Below are 27,758 nucleotides of genomic sequence, written 5' to 3' on the forward strand. Positions count from 1 at the left end.
AAATTTAACCACAGGGGACAGGTTCCCCTGTTAAAAGTAACCCAACGGTGGTTATTCATCCTTAGGAATGACACAAGGGCCAGCAAACGGGTAAATAATAACAGACTGAACGGCTGAATAGAGACAAACCCCTCAACATAGCATGGACCAGGACCTGGAGTTGGAGGAGTAAAATAAACACTCAGAGCTTCCAAACCAAAGGCTTTAGGCCAAGGTAACACGCCCCAAACAAGGCTTAGCAAATCAGAGAGCGGTTGTCGGGACTTGGCGGGAGTAGGAAACACCAGTCTCGCGACACGCGTAGTCAGTTCACCGGGACCTCGGAGAAACCGGCTCGCCAAGCAAAAGCAAAGGCGCTCGGGGCTGTAGAGTTTCAGTAGGAGCGCATGCGACTTCCTCAGAAACAGGTCACAGACATGCCTGCACAAGAAGAAATATTATCTTGCCACCCTAGAATTCAACCGCGCCACCAAGTCATCAGACGGCGCGAACGGCTTGCGTCATGTAGCCGAGCCCGATGTATTTATTAGAAAGGCGAAGAGCGTCGTGCGGCGGCTGGAGGTCACGTGATATAGTTTGAGGCCGTTTTCGCTTCTGGCGGAAGCAGCTTTACATGTGGATTGACAAGGCCAAAGAGAAATCCTTCCAACAAACTGTGTAGAGGTTTCCAACATGAATTCGTCGTTTCTGTTTTGACTTTGCCCTTTTTTTTAAAAAAACGTGTTTCATTTGGCTCTTTGATAATGCCCAAACAAAAGATGGCCACACAGGCGCTGAGTTCTACCATAGAGTCTCATGCCTAGAGGAACCTTTGATGGGTTCAGTGCGCTGGGAACACGCCCAGTTACCCGGCTCAGTTAAGGAAGTCTGAGGCTTCTCGGGCCAGGGAGTCTTGCGTCTGCGCGAAGATGGTGGCGGAGCAGAGTCCCCGCGTGGTTCGCTGTGGCGGCAGCGCCTTGAACTTCAGGAGGGCCGTGTTCTCTGCGGATTCTAAGTATGCGGACCCCCAGTGTCCTTGGCCGGGTCGAGGGCGGGGAGGGACTGTGAGGCGCATGGCGAGGTGCCTGCGGGCCGATCTGGGCAGTGGAGTTGGCCGAGCGCGGGCGAGCACCGGGCACGCCGGGGACAGGCAGCCGGCGCTGGTGCTGTGTTAGAGCACCAAGAATCCCCTTGTATCTGTAGTATTGCGGGCTGCGGTGCGCCTCCCCATTGCAGAACACTTTACTTGAGGGGCGCGGGGGCGGGTGCACGTGTCTAGAAGCAGCTCCGAACGCTGGGACGCAGGGAAAATGGGGCAGGCACCGGTGAGTACCTCACTGCGTTTGCAGTAATAGCCGGTGTGTCGTATAGAGATCAGGTTTGGGAAAGAGTAAGTAATTAACAATTATACTTTCTCCATAGCCAAAAATAAAAGCCGCCCGTTTTGGAGTTGAGCATGAAAACGTGTTGAATTGTGAGCAAGCTGAAACCATGTTGAGATCTGATTGCTTAAGTCGGCCTCAGTTGCTCTATCTGTAAAATGGGAATAATATTTAGTACTCCGATTAGAAGGCATGGCCAGTGCCTGGCAGTGCCTGGCATTTAACGACTTAGTGTAGCTCCTTTGTCATCAATGTTGCTTCATTGTCAACATTATGTGAAAGAAACATTGTGAAAAGAAAAAAAGATGCCCAGACCACTTAGGGATAGAGTGGCATTCCTGTTGATATTAGGACAACATTTCTGTTCGGCCTACTAGAATGCGTTGTTGCAAGTGGGGCGTGGTGGGTAACCTGGAAGTCCTTGGTCTTCCGGTGCGAGACATTGCTGCTTCCCAGCCAGGACTGTTGGCCTCTCGCATCCCGCAGCCCCCCAACAGCTGCTACTCAGTCCTGTCCTTTATGGCGTTAGAATGCTGGGAAATAGAACACTGAAGCCGTGGGGCAGTGTTGTCTTCCACATTTCCAGCCTTCCCAGCTTTTACATTCCGAAATGACTCCAATGCTAACATCCCTGGCTCTAAATAATTTTCCGCTTGCAGATCATTCTGTATGCTGGAACATTTCTTCTAGAAGTTTATTACCTAACACTTATCCCTACTCTTGGTCAGAACGCTCTGATGTTTTTGTTGCTGTTGCCTGATTCACAACAGGTCTTCTCTCTGGCTATCAGTGCCTGCCTTGCTCTGGCTCAACTCTCCTTTTTCATATTGTGTTTATGTATTGTTCACACTTTATTTGTCAGGTTGGTACACTCTATTTTTCATCTAAATAGGGGTTAGTTATTACCCTGCTTTTTATTTTTGCTATTTCTCTTTCCTTCCCAGCCATTAAGTTATACTTCCTTAAGAGCCTAGTTTAAATCCTGGGTCCTGCTTGAAGCCACCCATAATTTCTCCTCTACGATGTTAACAGAAATGAGTCCTAAATGGCAGGCTTTGTGACTGTATTGCCCTCTTTGCCATTCACAAGATCTAGGTACCGTTGCCATTTATTGAGTGCTTGCTACATGTCTTTGTACTGTTTCATTTAAATTCTTTAATAATTATTTACATTTTACAGTGAAAAACAGTGGAACTTACAAATATTAAGCAACTTCTCTGATGTCATTCATACAGAAAATGATAAGGCTGGCAATTGAAGTTATCTGCACTTGACTTTATAAAAATGTATGGTGGATCTAGCATTGTAGTATAACCTGCCACTTGTCATGCTGGTGTTCTATTATCACAGAGCCAGTTTACAACCTAAGTGTACTGCTTGCACTTCAGCTTTCTCCTGAGTAGAGAGTGGAAGATGACCCACGTGTTTGTGTCCTTGCCATCCATGTGGGAGCTGGATGGAAGTGCGGCAGCCAGAACATGAACCTGTGCCCTTATGGGATGCAGTGTTACAGTGGCGGCTTTACCCACTACAACACAACACTGGCCCGTGTTACTGTTTTTATCCTGTGTAATACAAGATCATGCTGCTTAAGGAGCACATAATCACTGCTTTTCTTTTTAACCAGGTATATCTTGTGTGTGTCCGGAGACTTCATTAAAGTTTACAGCACAGCCACAGAAGAGTGTGTCCACATTTTGCATGGACATAAAAATCTGGTGACTGGAATCCAGCTCAACCCCAACAACCATTTACAGGTGAAAACCAGCTGATACTTGAATGTGCTCATACTGACTGTGTCGACAGAAAACACTGAACCGAACTTGCCTGAGAAAACTATTTTAGAGAAATAATCTATTGGTGCTACTAAAATCTGGTCCCTGACCAGTGTCCTGAAATGTCGATGCCACAGCTTCCAAGCACGTAATAAGTCCTGTTACATTTTACCAAAGCTCTGATGGATTTGAAGTGTTGCAGTGTTTTGTTTTAAGATTTATTTATTTAATGGAAAGGTGGAGTTGGGTGAAAGGAAGGAAAGACAGAAGGAGATCTCCCATCTTCATCTGAGCCTCACATGGTAACTTGCTTCCCAGGCGTGTTAGCAGGAAGCTGAATCAGAATGTAGAGCAGCAGGACTCAAACCAGCACCCACGGGGGATGCCAGCATCACAGCAGGGCTCAGCACACTGCCGCAAGCATCAGGACGTTCTCCAGTCACAGGAGAAACGCTCCTTCAAGTGCCTGCGTAAGGTGGAGGTGGCTTGACTAACAAAAAGGGCAACGCTCTTAGTCCTTATCATAATCCAATACTTAACCATTTACACCTTAGGATAGAAAGTTGGCTTTTCTTCCCCCTCCGTTTTGGTTAACACTTAAGGTTGAGTCCTCTTCAGAGGGCTATGAGGTTGTTCTGCAAAAGCAGTGTAAGTAAATGACTCTACGTCTTTAAGACTAACAGTGAATACGTGAACAGAAAATTAGCTGTTGATTTGATGTGTTAATGCATTTCATTTTAAAATCTGTTTTGTATTTTTTTTATCCTGTTTAGCTCTATTCTTGTTCCTTTGATGGCACGATTAAACTATGGGACTACACAGATGGGATTTTAATAAAGGTATGTGGATTGATCTTGAGTTTTCCTTAGGTGAAAAGGATTAGTAGCAAACTGTATAATGCGCATGTTGTTTTCCTCTGTAAGAACTACTTATGAAATGTATACCCTCAGTGAAAAACAAGAAAGGATGTTTCAAGTATATAAAAAATTTTAAACTTCTAATAAGATTTTACTAGAAGGTATTTATAAAAGATATCCCCTAATATATAAAAATATTCCCAAAGGCAGTAGGAAAAAGCCACCAAGCTAGTGAGTGACAGAGAGGAAACAGAGTAGAACTGTATGATAACACAGTAAGAGAAATGCAAGTAGCATGTAAACATAAAGAGATGCTTAACCTTATTAATTAAAAATGTCACTTAAAACAAATGACCTGGCATTTTCTACTGTTAGTTTAGCCAGATTAACAGATTAAAAAAAAAAAAAACAACCTCTGCTGATAGAATGCAGAGAAATAATTTTTGGTATACTACCAATGAGAGTAAATCTGAAATAGTTTTCCCCAAGCAATATCAACTTTGAATCACTTTTAAGTGATACACATATATAGTCCCTGTAACACAGTTTCTGGGTAGGAAAAATATACTCATGTTAGTTAAAATTCTATAGAATGCTATACAACCATTAAAAGAAATGAGGTAAATCTGTGTGTCCCAAACTTTGGGAGTTGTTAGTAAGTGTATTGACCATCATTCAGGTACTCTTCTTTTTTGGGAATACAGCAGTAAGCAAAAAAGGGGGAAAAAAATCCCCGCTCTTTTGGAACTTAAAATTCCTCTTGGGAGGAAACAGACATTAAATGGCATGTTCCTTTTTCCCTTTCAGACTTTCGTGGTGGGACATGAACTCCATGCTCTGTTTCTTGTTGCTTCTGCTCCGGATTCTGTCTTTGTTACAATCAGTAAAGAAGAACCAGGTATCCTGAAAGTAACAATTTGTAAATTGGCATTGAATGAGTTAGATTTTTCATTTTCTCTCTTTTTAAGATGTATTTTGTGTTTTTTTGGAAAAGATTTTTATAGATGGGGAAGGAAAGACAAGCATAGAAGTCTTCCATCCACTCCCCACAAGGACAATGGCCAGAGCTGAGCCAACCCAGAGCCAGGATCTTCCCTCAGGTCCCAACGTGGGTACAGGGGCCCAAGGACTTGTGTCATCCTCTGGTACTTTCCCAGGCCACAAGCAGAGAATTACATTGAAAGTGGAACAGTTGGGGCAAAACCAGTGCCTGTGACAGCTCCATTGGTAAAGGATTAGCGTGCTGTGCCACATCCAGCTCCTCAAGGTTTTTCATTTTCATTTCAATCTCAAGTTAATGATGTTTTGAGTTTGAATTGCATTTGTTCTTTGTACGTTCATTTGGGGAATCTTTGCATTAGTTCTAAAATACACAGTGATGATGCTTTTTTATTTTTGAAAATTTATTTGAAAGGCAGGCAGGCAGATTTCATCTATTAGTCACTTCCCGAACACCTCTAATAGGCAGTGCTGTGCCCCCCCAAACCAGAAACCTAGGACTCAATTCAGGACTTGCGTGTGTGTTGAGATCCCAGCACTTGAGCTGTCACCTGCTGCCTGCTCAGGAGCAGGTCAGTAATGAAGCTGGAACCGGGAGTGGAGCCACAACTGGAACGCAGACAAACATCTTGACTGCAGCACCCAGTGCCTGCCAAGGCACAGAGAAAACTTTTCCATCCGGTGGCTCACTTCCCAACCTAGGCCATGCTGAAGGCCAGAGCTCCAAACAGTCCAAGTCTTGCGCATGAGTGGCAGGGGCCCAATTATTCAAGCTCATTTTGTTCCTCTCCAGGTTTATTTTAGCAGAAAAAGGGAATCTGAAGTGGAGCTAGAGCTTAAACTAGGTCCTGTAATATGGGGTACAGGCACTTCAACCAACACCTTAAACACTGTGCCAAAGAACTAGCCTTGATTATTTTATATATGACTAATAATATACTACAGAGCTCAAATTTCAAAACTGTTTGCAAAGATAGGCCAGAATTTGTTTTCCTAGTAAAGGTCAGTCTTCAGCGTCACTATCATTTTACCCACATTGAATACCCATCAGTGCATCTTGAATCAGTGTACAAAGTATTATAGAAAATAGATTGGGCTTGGCACCATGGCCCAGTGGCCATATCCTTGCCTTGCAGGATCTTATAAGTGCTTCGGTTTGTGACTCAGGCTGCTCCGCTTCCCATTCAGATCCTTGCTTTTAGCCTGGGAAAGCAGTAGAGGACAACCCAAAGCCTTGGGATCCTGCACCCTCATGGTAGATCCAGAAAAAGGTCCTGGCTTTGGATTGGCTCATCTCTGGCCATTTTGGCCACTTGAGATATGAAGCAACGGATGGAAGATCTTTCTGTCTCTCCCTCTGTTTGTCTGTAAATCTGCCTTCCAATCAAAATAAATGAATCTTTAAAAAAAAATTTTTTTTTAAATAAAATAGATTAATGTTAAAAACCTAAAATGTGGCTAAGTTATCATTAATCATATTTTCACTTATTAGTTTGTCATCTGCCAGAACATTTAGGGATTCCTAGTGTGAGATTACAAATAATTATCCTTTATTACAGAATTTAATACTATAGAACACTAACATGAAGGATATATCCAAAGAGATTTTTTGATCTTAGCATTCATGATGCCCCTGTACCCTGTCCGAACAAGAGAGCTTTAAGATGGCTATTGTGCAATGTGCTAACCAGTTTCCATGTGTTGGCATTTGAAGAGTGAATGAGTAAATGAAAGACCCCTCTCTTTCTGTGTTTTCCAAGTGAAAATGAAAATAGGGGCCAGCGTGGTGTTGTAGCATGCTAATTCTCCACCTGTAGTAGCAGTATCCTATATGGGCGCTTCTTTGAGTCTTGGACGCTGCATTTCTGATGCAGCTACCTGCTGATGCCCTCGAAAAGCAGTGGAGGATGGAACACCATGGACCCCTGTACCCACCTGGGAGACCTGGAAGAGGCTTCCTAGGAGAATGAGTCACGTACTACCTTGTAAACTGTGGGGAAGGTTTTGATTTTTTTCTAAATACATGAAGCCCTTGGGGAGAAATGTGTTTAAAGGTGTATGAAGAGAAGCACTTGTCCATGTTACAGAAATAGAGATTATTCTAAAACCGTTGTGGCAGCCCATAGTTGTTCTGGAAGCTGTCTCAGGTGGCCTGCTGTTTTTGGCTGTTCCAATCACCTGTGTTCATGTTTTGTTTCCATTTTAAAGCTTACCTAAGTACTTGGATTTGTAGAATATACCTATCAAACACATTGTTTTCTGTTTTTGCCTGTGTAAGACATGTATGTATATGAACTGTGGAGTTATATTTCTGTTGAAAATTTAACGTGTTCAAACAAAGAGCTCAACTCTTACACTTTGGTCAAGTTATCCTAGCATAATCTTGACCTCAAATAACTCTAAGTTACTGATTAAAGATTCCATATGAACAAATGCATTTCTTTAAAGAGGCTTTATATTCATGTAGCTTCCTATGGCTAGATGTCTTTCAGCTGGTTTCAGTGAAGTTGCCAAAATCATCAAGCCAAGAAATACAGGCTACAGAGCGTTCCTTTGTTTTGGATTATATAAATCAGTCACCCAAGTGTGTTGCCTTTGGAAATGAGGTAGGTTTGGTTTTCTTATTTTTGCTTCGCACCTAAAATTTCTTTTCTCTGGTCATTTTATGGTATCATGGGTTTATTTTGCTTTAAATAACTATATGTTTGTTAGTAACTAAATGATCGCTATCTAAGTAACTAAGTGATTGCTTTAGCAAAAATTTATCGTATAGAGTTTGTAGGACCATTCTTAGATTGTATACTCTGCTCTGTTGTCCTTGTAATTTTTTTAATTACCCCGGTGTTTGGGCATTTGTGCCGTATCTTTTGGCTTATCCCATACAAAGGCTAGTATCACATGGTTTCATTTTAAAGCCGCATCTTTCAAAAATGGCCCTTTGCTATCCATGAGTATACTTCTTCATGAATCTTAGGATGTTACACCAAATCACAGCAAGGAAATAAAATATATAATCAGGAATTAGATTTGTGGGTTCCCTCTGTAGACATATTCTTTAGCATGTATGAAATAACTTTTTCCACGCAGTTAGGATCAAAAGTCTTTTTTTCTTTTTATTGAACATTTCAGCATGAATGAATAGGAAAATGCTTTTGAGGGTGATAACTGTAATGTTCGTGTCATGTCTTATTTAGCTGTCCCCTATTAGTAAATTACTTTATTGTTTAAACATTGTGTGCCATCTGACACACCTGGGTGTCACTTCACTGGCTTGTTTCTTCACCCATACATTCTATAGCATTTCTTTGGCTCTCTTCTGAAAGGGATTAATTTGTCAGAGAAAACTTGTTCCTATCATAATTCTTCAATATCATTAATCGTCACTTCAACACAAAACCACAGATTGTGATTCACATCCATTGGAGCACTTCATGTTGGCAGGGTATGGGCTAAAGTTGTATAAGTATCTTTTTACCTAGCAATTCCAACTCCGTGGGAAAGAGGTGAAAATAGGATGACAAAATGTGTCCCAATTGCAATTTTCAATTCTTGCTTTTAAGATAGGATTATCCTCCCAATCACATTTACTGCTGGTGCCAGCTATTGTGTTGATGATACTTCTTCCTTAACAGCGTTGATTGTTCTAGTAAATGTTACCATCTCTTTGAAATAACAGGGAGAGTATGTGGCTGCAGTACGGGACTTTTACTTGTCTGTTTATTTTTTCAAAACAAAAACAACATCAAGGTAAGGTTTCCTTTTTTTTTTTTTTTTTTTTTCGTTTAGGCTAGAATTTTTTTTAACTTTTTTAAAATATTTTTATTTTGAATTTTAAATTATGTGGTACAATTTTGTATAGACTGGGATTCCCCTCCCCCCGCCCCTGGACTCTCTCCCCCGACAGAATTTTCCCCATTTTGCAACGATGGTATAGACATTCTTAAGGAATCATAATTCCATCAGTCTCTTATTTAAGTGTACCCCAACATTGCTGGTACAGATTTGTCAGGCAGTCCAGCATCCCTTTATCTACACATTTCCAACAGTTTGATTGGGAATCCATCTTTCGTCTGGAAGCAGGGATGCATGTTGCATTATACCCCCACATCTGGATGTGGTAGATCCCAGTACTCCATCACTATACGTTTCCATAAATGAGAAGCCATGAAGCAAGGTCAACAACTGGTATGAGTTAGAACAACATAGGCTAGAATTTCATTTCATCCCTCTCTCTGCTCCAGAGGTGTTTCTACATTCATCTTACCAGGGTTTGTGAGACATTTTTTTGGCCATGACAGTGTTGGAGAGAATGTTAGTCACAAAATCCTAGGAAGGTTTTTCCCACTTATAAACTTGGTATTATATTTGGAAGCAATTTAAAAGTCTTCACCAGGTGACCATCATTGCCATTTTACCACAATAGGAAATAGTCTAAGCTCTGGGACACATGGGTTAGTCAAATTTGTCCATTTGAACCCTGACACACCCCAAATTAACATAGAGTTAAAATGCGGGTGTGTGGGCTGGCATGGTCACTCAACAGGCTAATCTACCTGCATACCAGCATCCCATAGGGACACAGGTTCTAGTGCTAGCTGCTCCATTTCAGATCAAGCTTACTGCTTATGGACTGGAAAAGCAGCATTAGAATGCCCAAGTCCTTGGACCCCTGTACCTAACATGGAAGACCCAGAAGAAGCTCCTGGCTTCTGAATTCAGATAAGCTAAGCTCCAGCTGTTGCAGCCATTTGGAGAGTGAACCAGTGGATGGAAGATATCTCTCTCTCTCTGTCACTATAAGTCTGCCTTCCAAAAAAAAATAATCTTAAAAATGCAGATGTAGATTCAGTAGTTTTGCGAAGATGAAAAAGAAAACATTCAGACTAGTGCTAAACAGTGAGTTGTCATTCTTCACATGATGCTATTCCTGCTCCCTTTTATTCTCCCAAGATTAACATTTATTTTCTTTTTACTCTAGTTTTTAAAGTATTTATTTATACTTTATTTGAAAGGCAGAGAAACAGAAACACAAACCAACAAAGAGATCTCGCATGCATTGGTTCATTCCCCAGAAACCCACATTGGCCAGGTTTGGAGCCCAGAGGTCAGTTTGGCCTCTCATCCGGGTAGCAGAGACCAAGTTCTTGAGCTATCAACCCACTGCATCCTGGAGTACAAGTGAGCAAGAAGCTGGAACCTGGCCTGGAGCCCAGACTCGGGCCCTGTCACTCCAACATATGATGCAGATGTATTCAGTAGCATCTTAACTCTGCAAGGAACACCCAGCCCTCACATTTGTTTTCTCTGCATTTTTTAGTATGGATCCTGACTTCTTCAGAGCTAAAAATTAGTAGATTCTTAGGTAAAGAATAGCAAATAGGATATTTAGAACAAGTGGATTTGCCCCTTTAAACACATTTAGTGGTTTCCTTAGATAAAATTGGTGTGATAGAATATTAGGTTTGTAAAGCTATATTCTATAGTAATAAATGTTTGCAAAATGAATGCTTGATTCTTGGATCAAAGTGTCTAAAAATAAAAATCATATAAATACATTTATATTCACTGAGCTGTGCAACTTTCCAATTTGGATTTCCTCCTTTACCCAAAAACATCACCACTCAGTTAGAGACTTCAGTAATGAACATTTTTCTTCTAGGTTTACATTATCCTCATCTAAGAATAAGAAGAATGCTAAGAACAATTTCACATGTGTAGCATGCCACCCAAAGGAAGATTGCATAGCATCCGGGCACCTGGATGGCAAAATCCGGCTTTGGTCAGTTATCTTTGACTCACAATGATCATTGATGTGACTGTTAATGTTACCCCTGCAGGAGCAGCTATCTGCAGATGTATGAAAAAAGTGCTGAAAGCCCCTGCCATGATAGACTGACTTGGCTGCCATCCTTCTGTTCTTTCAGTATTGTGCTGTTCATTTAATATTTAGTATTTTAGCAGTTCCGTTATTGGGCTTGTAAGAAGATTATGAAAAATCCCACGCTCATGTTGTTGAATTGAACTTTTTTGTCAACTTTTAACCTAGAAAATAAGAGTAACAATAGTAGATTTTAATGGATACCCTAAATGTCTTATTGTGGTGGCTGATTAGAAACGGACAGTGCCGATTTTTCTGATTAAGACTAGTTAGCCTGATGTTAAGATTGTTTTATGTTTGGCATATAATCATTCATTATGTTTGCTGTATCACTATTTTTCTAACCTGCATTTGTGATTTAGATAATTTTGTTTTCCTCTGGTAGGAGGAATTTTGATGATGAAAGGAAATATACGTACACATGCTTACATTGGCATCATGATATTGTTACGGACTTGGCTTTTTCAGTGACAGGTAAGTAGAATATTAATCATTGAATTAAAATTTTAAGTATGTAAATCAAGTGTTTTAGCTCATCATATTTATAGTTTGAGAAGTTTAGAATTACATGGGCCAGATGAATTGTAAGCATGTATGTATCATCCCAGAGGTCACATGGCTAATAAGTGAGATTTGGAGCTCTTGGTTGTCACTTTGGATTGCCTCGTTCATTGTTTTAAATTAAATAAGGCACAGCTTTGTTCCATTTTGTATAATACAGCTGTAAGAAGTAAAGAAAACAGCTCTAAAGTGAATAAGGTAGTCTTCAGTAGAAATTCAAAATACATTTTGCTAGTAGTCACTTTTAGCACCTCAAATGCTGCTGTAAGTTGTGTTGGTATGTGTCAGTCACTGGGTTTGTGAAGCAATGCTAGATGCTAGAGAAGTCTGTGCCTAAAAAGTTCTTAGGTTACTTGGTTTCATTCTCTGGAACTCCAGGAAATAGAAGGCATCAGCTTACCTAAGTCTTCATTTTGGTCACAGTAAGTAGTGTATTGGGGTGGGACACAGTCTGACACAGAGTCATGCAATGAGAGTGTAGTTGAGAATATGTAGGGATTGAGATTAGGAAGGAAATAAGTAACTTTTGACCCTGCAGATAAAAACGTAACTATTTTCTGCACCTACCCTGCTTAGCGCCCCCAAAGTGCTGAGTGTCTGTGTGCTGTGCTTCTGTGCACATGAATATGTGTGTTCCAGATTTATTCTCTGCTATCGTAATGGTTCTTCTGCCTTTCCCCGTCAAGTTCTTCTTAACTGTGGTCCCTCCCCAAACTAGGGCAAAGACTGGGATTTGTCATCACTGACTTCTGATTTGGGGTCCTTATCCTAGTCTACCCTCTGTCATCATAGGCAGTACCTGAAGTTTTCTTAATGGTCTTACCGTTAGTGCTTGAAATGCTCGGATTTGACATTTTCACATTAACGATCTCTAGGCAGCCTTGATAAAGCTTTTAAAATTTTTAAATGTTGATTTTTGAGTTACTGAAATTTTTGACCAGAAATGGGTATAGAGTTCTGTCATTTACTTGATCTGCTCCTATTCAAATAAATGATTTTTCTCTTTATTCTGTAAATTGTGTTGATTGCACTCATTTGTTTTTGAGGTATCAAAATAATCTCTGAACAAACTTTGCATTGGCGTGTACTCTTTTAATGTATTAATGGATCCAGGCTGCTGACATTTTGTTTGGCGATTTTCATCCTGGTTTTATTGTAGTGTTGTTTTGGTCCCATGAAATACACTGGAAAGTATTCTTTTTGGATTACATGGCTGAGTATAAAGTTGTTTATTTTTTACTAAGTGTTAGGAAAAGATGTCTTTCAACGTATCTGGGGTTAGAATATGTTGTTCTGGCCAAACTAGCATTTATAATCGTTGGCGAAGATATGCTTAGATATTGTTGGAAGGAAACATTCTTGCACCAATGATCATTAAACCATTTGTCTTATATTTAAAGTTGTGATAATGCCTTGTTTGTATATTTCAAAAGAACTTAATTTCATTTCTTTGGTTGGCTCTGAAGGAACCAGTCTGCTAAGTGGTGGTCGTGAATCTGTGCTGGTGGAATGGCGTGATACAATGGAGAAGAATAAAGAGTTTCTGCCTCGTCTAGGAGCTACTATTGAGCACATCTCCGTCTCACCTGCAGGGGATTTCTTCTGTACATCTCACTCTGATAATAGTAAGTTTAAATTTTGTTTTTATTTTGAAGATGTTTTTTTTAAAAAGCAGTCAGAAAGAGCAGAAAGTAGACCTGAAATTTATTAAGTCACTGATGATTTAGTGAGCAATTACTGTTCATCCTGGGCTAGGCCTCATGCAAATCCCAGAGCTCATTGCTTCTTCCTGTTTGATGAACATCACTGAGCAATCCATTCATGAGTTGTTTCAAACCAAGTATGGTTGCAAGGTGCGAGCGAGATCACACCAGACATGTCTAAGGTTTATTAAGGAGTCTTTATTCACTAAGCTTGGTGATAATAGAGCCCAATAGCAAATCACAAGTCCATACGGCAATCCAACCAATCATAATCCAATGAATCATAATTCCCAAAGGAACAAATGGTCATTATCCTTAAGTCTATCCATTAAGCTGAAAACCTAGGTTCCAGCTTCCCCAACAATATAAGTTATCCTAAGAGACATGCAACGAGTAACCTGGACACACTCACAAAGAACCTGGACACACTTACAAAGCTGCAGACATTCACCTTTCCATGGCTTCTCTGCCCACATTCTACTACTGCTAGGCCTCACCTCTCCTGGAACTCCAGATAGTACACAAACCATAAACAACATTATTATAACCATTGCCTCATCTAAGCAGAAAACAGGGACCATGCTCAGGGGATTACCTGTCCTGGGTCAGCCAAGAGTCGAGGTGTCAGAGTAATGGAAGCACCTGGCCGGAAAGAGAGTGAGTGCCCCTGCTTCGTGGGCCTTTTAAAGGGGCTTGTGAGGGGAGTGGTTACACAACAATACAATACCGTCCCCTCTCAGTTGACAGGTGAATCACAGGTGGGCATGAGCGAATACCTAAGTGTTGTGGGCTAAAGAGTTGATTAGTGATCGTTGGATGGGCAGGAACAGGAACTGGGCTTGTAGCTAAAAATGCCTAGACTAATTGGACTTGTCTGCATCCAATATCCTGGCTAAATTAGGACATGGGAGAAGTGGTTGAGGATGGAATTATCATTCCATTGCTGTTAGGACCCACCTTTAGGACAGAGGTTGGGGAACACAGCCAAATTTCATTTGCCCGCTGTCAGTGGGTGCTGGCTGTCACTGGCTGCACCCCATAATAGTATCTGTTGTATATTATTTCTGAATTAATACTTAAATGTTAAGTATTCCTGTACTTAACTGATAAAACTGATGTTCAGAACAGCCTAAACTCCTTACCTCCTGGGGTTTTTTTTTTTTTTTTTTTCAACTAAATCATTCTTGAAATTTTTAGTAAAATCCCTAAGTTACTTGAACTTCCCTTGTTGTTTTAAAATCTGGTATATTTCATAATAATACAAATTCAGGTGGCTTTTTTCATATTGACGGTCTGAGCTATTTGTATTCTAAGATGTATTTATTTTTAACCCACAGAAATGACCATTATTCACCGAAACCTTGAGGTGTCTGCAGTGATTCAAGGCCTAGTGAAAGGTATTGCCGAGCTCTTTGGATTTGGATTCCTGTACATTTTAAGAGGAATATTTCACAGGTTTTGACTATTATTTGTCACTTCTTTTGCAGATAGGAACATCTTTACTGGGTTGATGGTGGATCCAAGAACTAAAGCCTTGGTTTTGAATGGGAAACCTGGACACCTGCAGTTTTATTCTCTCCAGAATGATAAGCAATTATACAATGTAAGATTGTCATCCATTAACTAGTCCTAAAATGGATGGAAACCACTGAGTCATTTATTTGTTGACTTCCAAAACAAAGTCCCATCCTATGTTTATTTGAACTTAAACAGTCTTACCTGTCGATGCTTAGTTTAGTTCTAGCATAATTCTAATGAGGCCATAGTTACAGTTTACATATAAGCCAGTTGATGTTCCTGCTTGATGTCTTTTTCTGTTTCATTTTGTTTCAGAATGTACTCAGCTACCCAACACATCTGTGCCTTTGAGCCACATGGATGAGGAAATAAGTATATTTGAATTGATACACAAATCTGTGTCTTCTTATTATGAACACTGTCACATTCACACACTGACAATAAAAAATGTATAGTATATGGAGAAACACTTACAATCCTGATAAATACAAACCTTGCTACTTTTTTCTTGTTCCCCATAGTACTTGTTAGATTTCTGTCACCGCAGCTAGACACTTCATCTTTTTCTCACTGTGGCCTTTAAAACCTTTCAAAGAAAGCAAGCTGATACAGTGCCTTGAAGAAGAATTGAAGCTTAGAACACTTTACAATGACCACTAAATTTATTTAACAATTAGGCAAGGATATCAGTTTTGGTTTTTTTGGTTTTTTTTAAAGATTTATTCATTTTATTACAGCCAGATATACACAGAGGAGGAGAGACAGAGAGGAAGATCTTCCGTCCGATGATTCACTCCCCAAGTGAGCCGCAACGGGCCGGTGCGCGCCAATCCGAAGCCAGGAACCTGGAACCTCTTCCGGGTCTCCCACGTGGGTGCATTGGGCCATCCTCGACTGCTTTCCCAGGCCACAAGCAGGGAGCTGGATGGGAAGTGGAGCTGCCGGGACTAGAACTGGCGCCCATATGGGATCCCGGGGCTTTCAAGGCGAGGACTTTAGCCGCTAGGCCACGCCGCCGGGCCCGGTTTTTTTTTTTTTTTTTTTTAAGGATATCAGATTTTTTTTCATTGTTCTTATTGGTATTATTATTAATACTTGAAAGAGAAAGGGGAGAAACAGAAAAAGACATCATTCATCTACTGGTTCATTCCACGCAAGTCTACAATGGCCATGCTGTTACAGGCTGAAGCCATTAGCCAGGAACTCGGGAGCCCAAGTACTTGAGCCGTCATCTGCCTCCCAGGCAGGTTAACAGCAGTAGCTTGGGTCAGAGGCTGAGGCAGCTCTTGATCTCAGGCACTCAAATGAATGTTAGTGGGGGGCTTAACTCGCTGTATGAAACAACAACCTGCTTAGAACACAGTTTATCTTTTTTGTTTCTGACTGAAAATAATAGGTTCAATTTCAACTCTCTGTGCATCTTGTGTTATAGAATTTAGCCTTGTCATGTTATATGAAGCTTTCTTACCTGTCTTCAGAAACGAAAGAAAAGTACTACTGTGCGAGGTTCTGTTGTATCGAGTAGTAGATCTTAGTCGACCTGTGCTTGACAAGGTCAGCAACTGATTGAGATCATTGAGAAATAGTCATCACCAGATTGATGCTGTATAATGTACCAGGTCCATAGCAGCAATTCACTGTTCCTGTAAATCCAATATACTTTTACTATAGATTCTAGAAGTTATCTTCGAGATAGGTAGTTACCAATTCATTCAGTGATTGTTAACATTTAGATATTTGCATTAATAAGCACCTGTGATTTTTTTTGATCTGTCAGTTAGATATTATACAGCAAGAATATATCAATGATTATGGTCTGATCCAAATTGAACTACGAAAAGCTGCATTTGGCCGCTTTGGTAACTGGCTTGCAACTGTGGAACAACGGCAAGAAAAGGAAACGGAACCCGAATTACAGATGAAACTGTGGACGTATAATAAGAAAACACAAGGGTAATATAACCCATTATCACTTCTTAATTTCCGAATATAAAATATTTGACTTCCTGTTTTGTTCATTTGTCATACTTTGAGCTGTTTCATTTTAGTAGATTTTAGAATTAGAGATAAGAGAAAGGTGCTATTCTTATACTAAAGCCATTAATTAAACTTTCTGCTCTGAGAAGGCACTGATATACTTAAGTCATGATGTGATGTCATCTGATTAGATATATGAAGAAATAGAAAAGTAACACCCAAAGGCGTTATCTTTTTTTAATATTGTACTGTGTTTCCTTTATTTATTTGTCTATTGGAAAGCGGATCAGGTTTATGGAGAGACAATCCATTCACTGGTTTACTCCCCAAATGGCCACTATGGCCAGAGCTAAGCCAGTCCAAAGCCAGGTGCTGTGTCTCAGGCCATAAGCAGGAAGCTAGATGATAAGTGGAACCGCTGGGATACAAGCCAGCACCCATATAGGATCCTGATGCTTACATGGCAAGGATTTAGCCATTGCTCTTGGCACCAAAGACATATTTTAAAATTACAGAAAAATCCCAGATTAGAATAAAAATATTTCCTTGCTCTTTAAAGTGTAGTTGAAGATATAATATGTAATCTTTGTGGTTTTTTTTTTAAGATTTATTTATTTTTATTGCAAAGTCAGATATACAGAAAGGAGAAGAGACAGAGAGGAAGATCTTCTGTCCACTGATTCACTCCCCAAGTGAGCGCAATGGCTGGTGCTGAGCCAATCCGAAGCCAGGAGCCAGGAACTTTCTTCCAGGTCTCCCACACGGGTGCAGAGTCCCAAGGCTTTGGGCCATCCTCTACTGCTTTCCCAGGCCACAAGCAGGGAGCTGGATGGGAAGTGGAGCTGCCAGGATTAGAACCAGCGGCCATATGGGATCCCAGTGTGTTCAAGGCAAGGACTTTTAGCCACTAGGCCACGCCGCCGGGCCCATAATCTTTGTGTTTTGATTAGACAAGGAGCCTTCTGATTTCTTGACTGATAACTCTAGCAAACATTTATCACTTCCCTGCTATATGGCATGAACCAGGCTTAGTACTCACATACCTGTTGTGTTACCAGTTTTCAGAGGAATACTGTAAAGAAGCCTGTTTTACATTTTACATTTGCACAAAGGTCCCAAAAGGATTTGGCAGCTATCTCTTGTCATTCCTCTTACAATCTATGCGTGTAAAGATCACTGCACTCACCTCTTAACCTGGAAAACAGCTTTAAGAAGTAGTTGGGTGTCTCAAAACAGAAAACCGTGATCAAGGTGGTTTGAATAGCTTTTCTGAGTTTCTATGCCACACACAGTGACTTTCATGGGCATTCCAGTCATTTGCAAAAGCAGACCGTGAATCATAATCAGTACAATTTTCCTACAGAGCGGTACAGTAGGCCTTCAGGTATTGCTGATTGATGACTTTTATACTCATTTTTTGCCAGTAGGTGGACTATTATACGTAATGATCCCTATAAAGTACATTTTACACAAAAATACTACATCCTGTGGTACTAGAGTACTTCATTGTCATTCTGGTTGATAACCTCTCCATTGCCCATGCTGATAGATACTGTTCTAGAATGTATAATATGTACAGAATATCATATTCTTCTGATACAAGAATGAACTTGTGATTTCCTTCCCACTAGGTTTGTCCTTAACACAAAGATCAGCATGCCACATGAAGACCAAATCACAGCTCTCTGTTTCTGTAATGCGGAGAGGTCTGACAATCCCACCTTGGTTACCACCAGTAAGGATGGTCACTTCAAAGTATGGATATTAACAGACGATTCAGATATATACAGTAAGTTAATTACCTCAGACTTGGATGTCAAGGACATTTTCCAGCTTGTTGAATTCTATAGCATTTTGCTTAATTCTAATAGGTTTGAGAGACAACATTTTACATCTTTTTCCCTCAGCGTTTTATTGGCCTTCCTGATGACTCTTGTTCTGATTATTCTAGCTTGTACAAGGTACAGCAAAGTGGATTTTGGCTTGCCTTAAGTTCTTTCCCTGCTCCAATAGAGGGAGGCCAAGGTCTTCCAAAAGGGGTATAGATCAAATCTGTCCACACTTCATAGCATTTCAACTTGAAGTTGTGTGAGAAGACTTTTTTGGTTTTTTGTTTGTGTGTATGTCTTTGTTTCTTTTTTCTGTTATGTTATCCCCATTGATACCATTTCTAAGCATCATGGCTTTTATTTCCACAGAAAAAGCTGTCGGCTGGACCTGCGACTTTGTGGGTAGCTATCACAAATACCAGGCAACTAACTGTTGTTTTTGTGAAGATGGCTCTTTACTAGCAGTTAGTTTTGAGGAAATAGTCACAATATGGGATTCAGAAACATGGGAGCTTAAATGTACATTTTGCCAACGAGCTGGAAAAATAAGGTATGGAAATCCATTTGGAGAACATGTAGCACTTTTAAGTTTTACTTACTTACACTTTGGTGAGAATTTGTGCTTTTATCCAAAGATAGCCTATGGATAAATGAAACAAGAAGCTGAAAATTATAACATGAACTATGCCAACATTTCTGTCGTTGGGATTAATATTTAAATAGCCTACAGGTTTTCCTTGGGTGTCTCAGGTAATAATAGAGATTGTACGTAAGCCTCAGTGGTATTCTGGTTATTCCCAGAAAACCTAAACTACATTCAAACCTGTGTCTGAGAAGGGCCAGGGACTGTAACAGTGTATCCTCATTTTACTTTAGATAACTGGGCATGAGCACACAATGCAGATGACCAATGAAATTATTATAATTCTCTGCATACGTGAATCTGAATTTCTTTCTAAAATTCCAGGTTTTCCTTTATAGGTAAAGAGGATACATTTTTATCAGTGACTTTGGTACATTGTAACATGTTTTCTCTTGCATATTCGTTGCTGCATATTAGAGAAAAAGGCTCATGTTACGGAACTAGCCATCAAACCAAGTACAAAACCAGAATAGTAAAATAAACCTCTCCTTTTGTATATGGTTGCCCCTTTTCTTATCAGAATGATGACCAAAAACTCATCCATTTAAATATAGCACTACCTACAGCCTCTGGAAGCCTACAGCTTTGTAACTAGACATGCCAGAGGCGAGTTGCTAACTTCCTTGTGTTTTTTTTTTCATAGGCACCTTTGCTTTGGGAAAATGACATGCTCTAAATATCTTGTCGGTACCACTGAAAATGGCATTCTTTGCTGTTGGAATCTGCTCAGTTGTGCATGTAAGACTTTTTACTCTGAATGTAACTTGAGAATGCATTTGGGCAGCTGCCATCAAACTTTAGCACTCTGAACTCAGTGATCCTGTCTGTGTCTGGAGAGTATAGCTGTTCACATGACACATTAGATATCCAAAACCTGAAGAGTGCTAGGCTTGTGGCAGATTACTTGATGGCAAACTAATTGTAATTGGATCATCCTGGCTTTCTCCACTGAGTGTGTCTGGCTTTCAGCTGCGCTCCATTGTAATGTTTCCTTAATGTGTGTCAACCTTGCAGTGACTCTGGCACCTTCATGTTGGTCTGCTCCAAGTATGAACCAGTGGTGTTTTGCTCATCAGAGTATATTTGAAAGGCTTCATAGTTGTTTAATACTGAATGGATTTGGTAACTTTGTTGGAAGTAACTCTTCAACATTTTTCCTCACATTTCGCATCAGTAGTTCCTAGCTTCAACCTTACTTAATTCTGGCTATTTTTCATGCTTTGGGGAGTAAACAAGCACATGCAGATTGGGTTGAGTGGCTTGTGTATGTTAAAAGCTTTTTAAAAATCTTTTAGAAGTGATTCACCTTTGTCTTTTTCCCAGTGGAATGGAGTACAAAATTAAATGTTAGCGTAATGGAACCTGATCCTCAATCAGAGAATATCGCTGCAGTTTCTTGGTCTTCAGTGGGCTCAGATTGTAAGTAGAAGCCATACTTGGCAGTCAAGATTTTCATTTTGGTGTCCTTAATGTAACTGCAGTCACACTTGCCTTAAACCAGATGTGCTTTTGACAATTTTGTATCTCAACATTGCCTTTTCCTTCCTACTCCAACCCCTTGTTATGTATATGGTCACACTTCTCTCACTTGTTATGTATATGGTCACACTTCTCTCACTTGTTATGTATATGGTCACACTTCTCGCACTTGTTATGTATATGGTCACACTTCTCTCACTTGTTATGTATATGGTCACACTTCTCGCACTTGTTATGTATATGGTCACACTTCTCGCACTTGTTATGTATATGGTCACACTTCTCTCACTTATTATGTATATGGTCACACTTCTCGCACTTGTTATGTATATGGTCACACTTCTCTCACTTGTTATGTATATGGTCACACTTCTCGCACTTGTTATGTATATGGTCACACTTCTCGCACTTGTTATGTATATGGTCACACTTCTCGCACTTGTTATGTATATGGTCACACTTCTCTCACTTGTTATGTATATGGTCACACTTCTCTCACTTGTTATGTATATGGTCACACTTCTCTCACTTGAGACAATTTAGCAGTAATATTTTGAAGCCTATCTTCTGCAGTAGGCTTTGGTCTCTGAAGCAGGATTCCTTTCTTTTCTCTTTTTTTTTTTAATCATCATATGCCTCATTACTAATATTCTTGGCACATAGTAGGCAACCAATAGACACTTGTTGGGTCATAGCCTAAAATAGCCAGGAGCTGAGCCATTTGCTAAATGGAGTAAATTGTAGCATGCGTATTACCTACCAGCCAGAGTCTGGAACTAAATTTTCAGGCAACATGTTATGATCTGTTTGTTTTTTTCCCCTCTAGTGTTTGTATTTAAGCCTAGTGAACCAAGGCCATTGTATATTCAAAAGAATATCTCCACAGAGCAAGTGCAGTGGGGAGTGTTTGTTCCACGTGATGTCCCTGAATCGTTCACCTTAGAAGCTTACCAGTGGCTCAACAGGTCCCAGTTTTACTTCCTAACAAGATCACAGGTAACCACTACCCTCAAAAGAGATAATTGCTTGGTTTATTTCTGGGTACAATACTTTCACTAAAGGATTATTTCCCAAAAGCGATAGCATTTCCCCCAAAGAAACAGTTTTATGTATTCAGTACAGCAGAATTACTAGTGTGAGTTTGTTAAAGCTATTTTTCCTTTAAAGCTGTATTTCCTGTATTAACTCCAGGGTAGTCAACATGCATAAGACAACTAAAATACTTTAAATAGTGTTTATTAGCAGGGTTCTTTTAACTTTAATCATTTGATTTGCCATTCTAAAAAAATAGTAGCTTGAATCTGATCCATCAGGCAAGTTTTATTTCGTTGGCAGTTCTTGAAATGTATCTCAGAACACAGTCATTTAACTGTGACCATGTTTATTGTGTAAGTTAGTTTTGGTTGTTTTTCAGTGGGCAGATACATATATCAGCAAAAAAACTCAAGCTCCCATTTTTTTTAACATCTGCATCACTTTATTTAGCTTTGCACTCTACAGTTTTTTGCATCATTAATTGATCTGTCTTTTCAGAGTTTGTTGACATTTAGTACAAAGTCTCCTGAAGAGAAACTCACACCGACAAGCAAGCAGGTATGCTGCGCCGCTGATTGGGTAGGCTTCGTTGTCTCCCTAAAAAGGGCTTGTCTTTTGGAACTCAAGTTTGAGAAAGATGAACATTTTAAAACAGATTTATTAACTGGACTTACAGTCCGAGTTCAAATTTTTCAAAATTACTAGCAGTAATATAGCTTATTATCTCAAGAGTCAAATTCAGTTGGTGCTCTGTATCTCAGAGATTCACTCTACATTTCAACCAACCATGGATAGAAAATATGCTGGGGGCGGATGTTGGGATAGGGATTGCATCTGCACTGAACACAGAGACTGCTTTTAAGTATTTCACAATGATAGTGTAACAACTACTCACATGATATGTGTATTAAGAATTGCAAGTAAGCTAGAGGTCAGTTAAAGTATACAAGAGTACGTGCATAAGTTATATGCACACCGTCTCAGATTTAAGCATCTCTGTATTTTGGCATCTACACAGAATACATTGGCCATTGATTCTGGAACCAGTTTTTTTTTTTTTCTCCCCATTTTTTTTATTATAGTTTTGATGATCGTTACATAGTTAAAAAGCTTCAAGGGCTACAGGAAAGTGGGTAAGACTGTTATTTCCACATTGTTTCCTTCATGTATCTGGGGTAAAGGGGGATGTTAAGGGAGAAGCCCCACCCAGTCGCCCACTCCCATGCCCTAATGTGGGGCATGTTCCAAGGGACCTGCTCAAGTGGTTTTGATATATTTTTTTTAAGATTTATTCATTTTATTACAGTCAGATATACAGAGAGGAGGAGAGACAGAGAGGAAGATCTTCCATCCGATGATTCACTCCCCAGTTGAGCCGCAACGGGCCAATGCGCGCCAATCCGAAGCCAGGAACCTGGAACCTCTTCCGAGTCTCCCATGTGGGTGCAGGGTCCCAATGCATTGGGCTGTCCTCGACTGCTTTCCCAGGCCACAAGCATGGAGCTGGATGGGAAGTGGAGCTGCCGGGATTAGAACCGGCGCCCATATGGGATCCTGGGGCTTTCAAGGCGAGGACTTTAGCCGCTAGGCCACGCTGCCGGGCCCGGTTTTGATATTTCAACAGTCATGAATTGCTGCCTTTCTCGCCACTCCAAGCACGATGAGGTCGTTGCAGAATCTACTGATTGACATACTCCATGTTAGAGTCTCCATTTGCCCAGTGTTTCGCTGCCAACATATACCTGAGGTGGTTGATTGGCTTGTTTTGTCCTCTTCTTTTCATAGATAGGGTTCTGAGTCCAGCATTTCGATTGGGGAGGTCTCAAAGAAACTTTGTCTGAGATGTTCCCAGTCCAGATTCTTGAATGTACTAGAGAGTACAGGACCCGGCACAGTCCATTGCCCTGATCAGCTGGTGGTTGCAATTGCTGGGTTGGTTCTGTTTCCATCCCTGTCTTCCACTGGAACCAATGGGTGTTTGCAATCCAGCCTAATTCTGCCCAGCACACACTCCGGCCTCACATAAACCAGTGGGAGCTGCAGCCTAGTTGGAGCGACCCACAATAACCCCCACCAGGCCCGCCACCTACCCTGGTATGTGTAGCAGTAGTCCAGTCTGTCCCACACCACATTTGGCTCTCACACATGTCAATTTGTATTAAAGCTTAGTTCCATCTAACCAGCTCCCACTATGCAGTCCACACAGATGTTGTTGGGTGCCTTTCTGTCTAGCCACCCCAGCCCCTGTCCTAGTTGTCGTGCCCTCCCGTGGAAGTGGGAGTGGTAACCCAAGAGGGACGAGTCCACTATTTCCCTCCCAGGCCTTTCCCACTCCCGGATTATGCACTCTCCAGGTGGTTCTGCAGTTTAACTTCACAGAATTAGCCCCCTGTGCCAGCATTGCCAGCTGATGCTGCAACTAAACCCAAACAACCCTTACCCACCCTAATTTTTGTTTGCACCAGTAGGAATAATCAACCCAGCCTGGCTTTTCCCTGATCTAGTCCACATTAGGTGCACAGGTGTTGTAGCCCTGCCCAGTCTGGTCTGCCCCCATCCCAGCTCATGCTCTCCAGTGGGAGTAGCTGTCCAGCAAGGGAACCCACCCATATTCCGCTTGCCGGCTCTGCCCCATCCCTTCCTGGTTCTCACGTGTGCTGGTTGGGCACTGTGGTCACATCTGGTACAGGTAACCTCACCTTGGCATTCACCTTGTGCACTAGTTTTTGTTGCGACCGAACCTGGCTTGACCCACACTCTGTTCTGGTGCTCGGATTCGCCAGTGGGTGACGAGAACTGGTTCAGCCTGGTCTGCCTCCAACTCATGCCAAATGTATGCCAGTGGGTAACTTTCCATGGCCTGTTCTGGGCTGTTTCCTATCGTGCTGCTTGCGCTTACCTGCTGGGTCTGTGTCCTGCCAGAGGAGTTGCCCAGGCTCCTCCATCAGAACCTCTCCCAATGCCAGACTTTGCGCATATTGGTGGGTCCATGAGCAGCCCTACTCAGTTCACCTCCTGTCCTAGCAGGAACAGTGGCCTTTCCTGACTGGCCTTCAACCCAATCTGGTTCTTGCTGTTGGATGTTTCAGCCCAGCCATGGCTCATCCATACCCACATATGGCTTACACATGGTTCAGTAGTAGATGAGGCCTAGCCTAGTCCATCCCACGTCTACCCTAGTCCTCCAGAACACCAGATGGTGTTGGAGTCTGGCCCGGCTTGGTTCATCCAGTACCAGTCCACACTTGTGCCAGGGGAGACTACGACCGTATCCTGATCAGAACACAGCCCCCAAACCAGCCCAGTATTCCTTGGTGGGAACCTCAACCCAGTTAGGGTGTCCCCTTAGCTCCCCAGCCGGGCCTGTGCCCAGCCATAGATCACGCGCCTGCCAGTGGTTTCTCTGACTCAGCTTGGCACAGCCCCTCACCTGCGTTAGACACTGTGGCTTAGCATCCCTGGCTCCCACAGACCAGTAGGTGCAATAGCCTAACGCGGCATGACCTGTTCTGGAGCCAGTTCTTTGTGAGGGACAAGTAGCACTACAGTGCTGTTCAGGGAAACCTCTACCACGGCCGCTACCCGCAAACACAGTCACTCGCAGTTGTTTTCAGCTGGAGTTTCTACTAAGTTCCATAGTGTGAAGAGACGTGTTTCTATTTGTATTTCTGGATTTTTTTTATTTGGATATTATCTCTTACTGTTGAATCTGAAGTGTTAGCTTTCATACCACCACACCTCACATATAAATAATAACACATTCTCTGATATGTTCCTCTGTTTCCCAATAAAAGTAAATCTTAATTTATCAAGTCAATATTTCTTTGTCAGAACTATGTAAACACATCATAGCTTAGCAGAAAAGTCACCGATTGTTTTTTATTTTGTGACCAATCTTGTTTTGTCTAAAGAATTACTTTCTTTTTCCATTTTCTTAGTTTTCTGTTAACTTCTGACCTAATTCAGTCTTTACCAATCAGGGTTTTTTGGTTCTTTTTTTTAAGACAGAAAGATGGTTCGGCCATCACTGATCCACTCCCCAAGTGCCTGTAACAGCCTTGGGTTGGTCAGAACAAAGCTGAGAGCAGGCAGTGGCTTAACCTGCCACCCATATCATAACATCAACCCCAGATATTTGATTCTTTCCAGTCTGCTCTGATCACTGTCTTTCATAATGTAGGTTTTTAACAGTGATGCCTTTTGGTTATCTGCTGTTATTTAAAAGTTAGCAAATAAGCCTTCTGAAAGTTGTCTTCCTGTAAGGGGATTATATTTTGGTCAAAATTATTTGGCTGTGCTGTTTTGTTAGGAAAATTCTCAGTGTCATTAAATTTAGGTTTCCTCTCAATCTGGCCAAAATGCCCAGTTAAAGTTTTCCAGAGTTCTCATCTCAGGAATTTGGATCAGACTGCCAGTGTGCTCAAAGCCCCTGGATATGAAGTGTAATTGACTCAGCCATGGAAAGAACATCCGCACCCCCAGTCTAAAACTCTAAAATTTTGATTCTGTTATCCAAGAATGCACTGTGAGTGCCTGCCAGCACCAAGGAACAGATGAAGACCCAAGTGCTTTCTCAGTAGTCCTCCAGCCAGCCTGTGTTTTTCTTAGCTCCTTGCTACTATGGCCATCTCTCCTACTTTCACTAGAAGTTAATGTCCTGTTGCAGGATACGCTTTGCTGGTGTTTGTGTAAGATTTGATGAGGAACCTGCTAAGTAAATCCATATTGTTTTCCGTCACATAAGGGTCCACTGTTAACATCTCCAAAAGAAGTGAAACACTAGGCCTTCACGTTTCTTCCATTCCAGGTAATTTGTGTTTACATCAGAGGCAGGTCCTCTCCACAAAAGTGATTGCTTTTGTCTTAAATCTTTACAGCTGCTAGCAGAAGAAAGCCTTCCAACAACCCCATTTTATTTCATATTGGGAAAGCACAGGCAACAACAGGATGAAAAATTTCATGAGGTTTCAGAGAATGAACTGGTACAACTACCTGTAACAGAAAACATACCTGCAGTTAATGAGGTCAGTGTCTAATAAAATAACTAATGTGAAACAGATTATAAGTTGGGGGTTTTATATACTCAACCTGTAATAAACCATTCCTGAATATTTGTATGCTGTACACTATTTGATTTTGACATTAATTTGCTGTGATCTTGGGAAGCCTGTGGGTAGTTTGCATAAATGTGGAAAGAAAGAAATACTTTTGTTTGGCTTGGTATTTTTCTGGGGATGGGAAAAACCTTTAATGTTTGAGTCCTGTGGTTTACAATAATAGGTGCACAGGGAACATTGAAGAAACTGAGTGTTCAGAGATAAACTTTGTAAATGAGAGCTTGTGTTTCTTTTTCACTATAGCTCCTTCACACTCCAGCCCACGTGCTGCCATCTGCTTCTTTCCTGTGCTCGTTGTTCGTCAATTCCCTGTTGCTGTCTAAGGAGACAAGGAGGTAAGGCAGATCTTCTAATGAGTTTATTCTGTTTAGGGCAACAAGATGGCTGGTGAGATTCTGTCTCAGATTTTAAGTATAATGGAAAGATGGAGTGCTATTAGGTCAAGTGAAATACTTTGAAACCAGTCTCAGGAAAGAGATCCTGTGTATGTGTTTTAAGGATTTAGTGTATAATTAATAATAACTTGGCAATCTTCAAGGGGCACACATTACAAGATTTATAAGATTATATATGTGTGTGTTTTAGAAAGTCATTGTTTAGAAATACTTTTTAGTAGTGTTTTGATTTTATTCTGTCAAAGTGCTGAAGAAGTTCCAGATGATATAGATATGGAAGAAGAGAAAGACAGTGACAACTCCGATGAAGAAAATACTTTTACGGAAAAGGCACAGGATATAAAACACATGGATGTGGGAGAAGACATTTTCCATCAGTTGTCAAAATCTGAAGAAAAGGAACTGAGAAAACTCAGGAAAGTAGACTACAGCTGGATCTCTGCTCTTTAGGCCTTGGATGTAACGAAGAGTTCTAATACGTTGTTGATTTTTTAAAATACGTTGACACTTAAAAAAAAAAAAAAGACTTTGACTTGGCCCAACCCTGGCTGTTGTGACCTACCTCTTGGGGAGTGAGCCAACTGAACTGTGTCTCTGTCTCTCTTTGTATGTCACTCTGCCTTTCAAATAA

General features: G+C 41.0%; 1 protein-coding gene across 1 annotated transcript; it reads left to right on the forward strand.

Moving 5' to 3' along the window:
* Positions 1-825: 825 nt before the first annotated feature.
* WDR75 (WD repeat domain 75) lies at positions 826-27,758 on the forward strand. Its single transcript, XM_058664711.1, has 21 exons — positions 826-994; positions 2,989-3,118; positions 3,910-3,975; positions 4,801-4,891; positions 7,474-7,598; positions 8,669-8,739; positions 10,652-10,771; positions 11,256-11,344; positions 12,898-13,056; positions 14,472-14,531; positions 14,622-14,737; positions 16,430-16,605; positions 18,261-18,418; positions 18,828-19,008; positions 19,745-19,839; positions 20,425-20,520; positions 21,407-21,576; positions 22,114-22,173; positions 26,493-26,639; positions 26,976-27,067; positions 27,373-27,758. The coding sequence occupies exons 1-21, from the start codon at positions 909-911 to the stop codon at positions 27,575-27,577; spliced, it is 2,493 nt and encodes an 830-aa protein (XP_058520694.1). The 5' UTR covers positions 826-908; the 3' UTR covers positions 27,578-27,758.

Source organism: Ochotona princeps, chromosome 5 (genome assembly GCF_030435755.1).
Source record: "Ochotona princeps isolate mOchPri1 chromosome 5, mOchPri1.hap1, whole genome shotgun sequence".
Classification (NCBI taxonomy): domain Eukaryota; kingdom Metazoa; phylum Chordata; class Mammalia; order Lagomorpha; family Ochotonidae; genus Ochotona; species Ochotona princeps.

Bases quoted from the DNA above. Each gene is read 5' to 3' on its own strand.
- WDR75 (XM_058664711.1), top strand. From the start codon at position 909: ATGGTGGCGGAGCAGAGTCCCCGCGTGGTTCGCTGTGGCGGCAGCGCC. The intron at 19,840-20,424 runs GTAAGACTTTTT...TCTTTTTCCCAG, and splicing joins GAATCTGCTCAGTTGTGCAT to TGGAATGGAGTACAAAATTA. The intron at 21,577-22,113 runs GTAACCACTACC...CTGTCTTTTCAG, and splicing joins ACTTCCTAACAAGATCACAG to AGTTTGTTGACATTTAGTAC.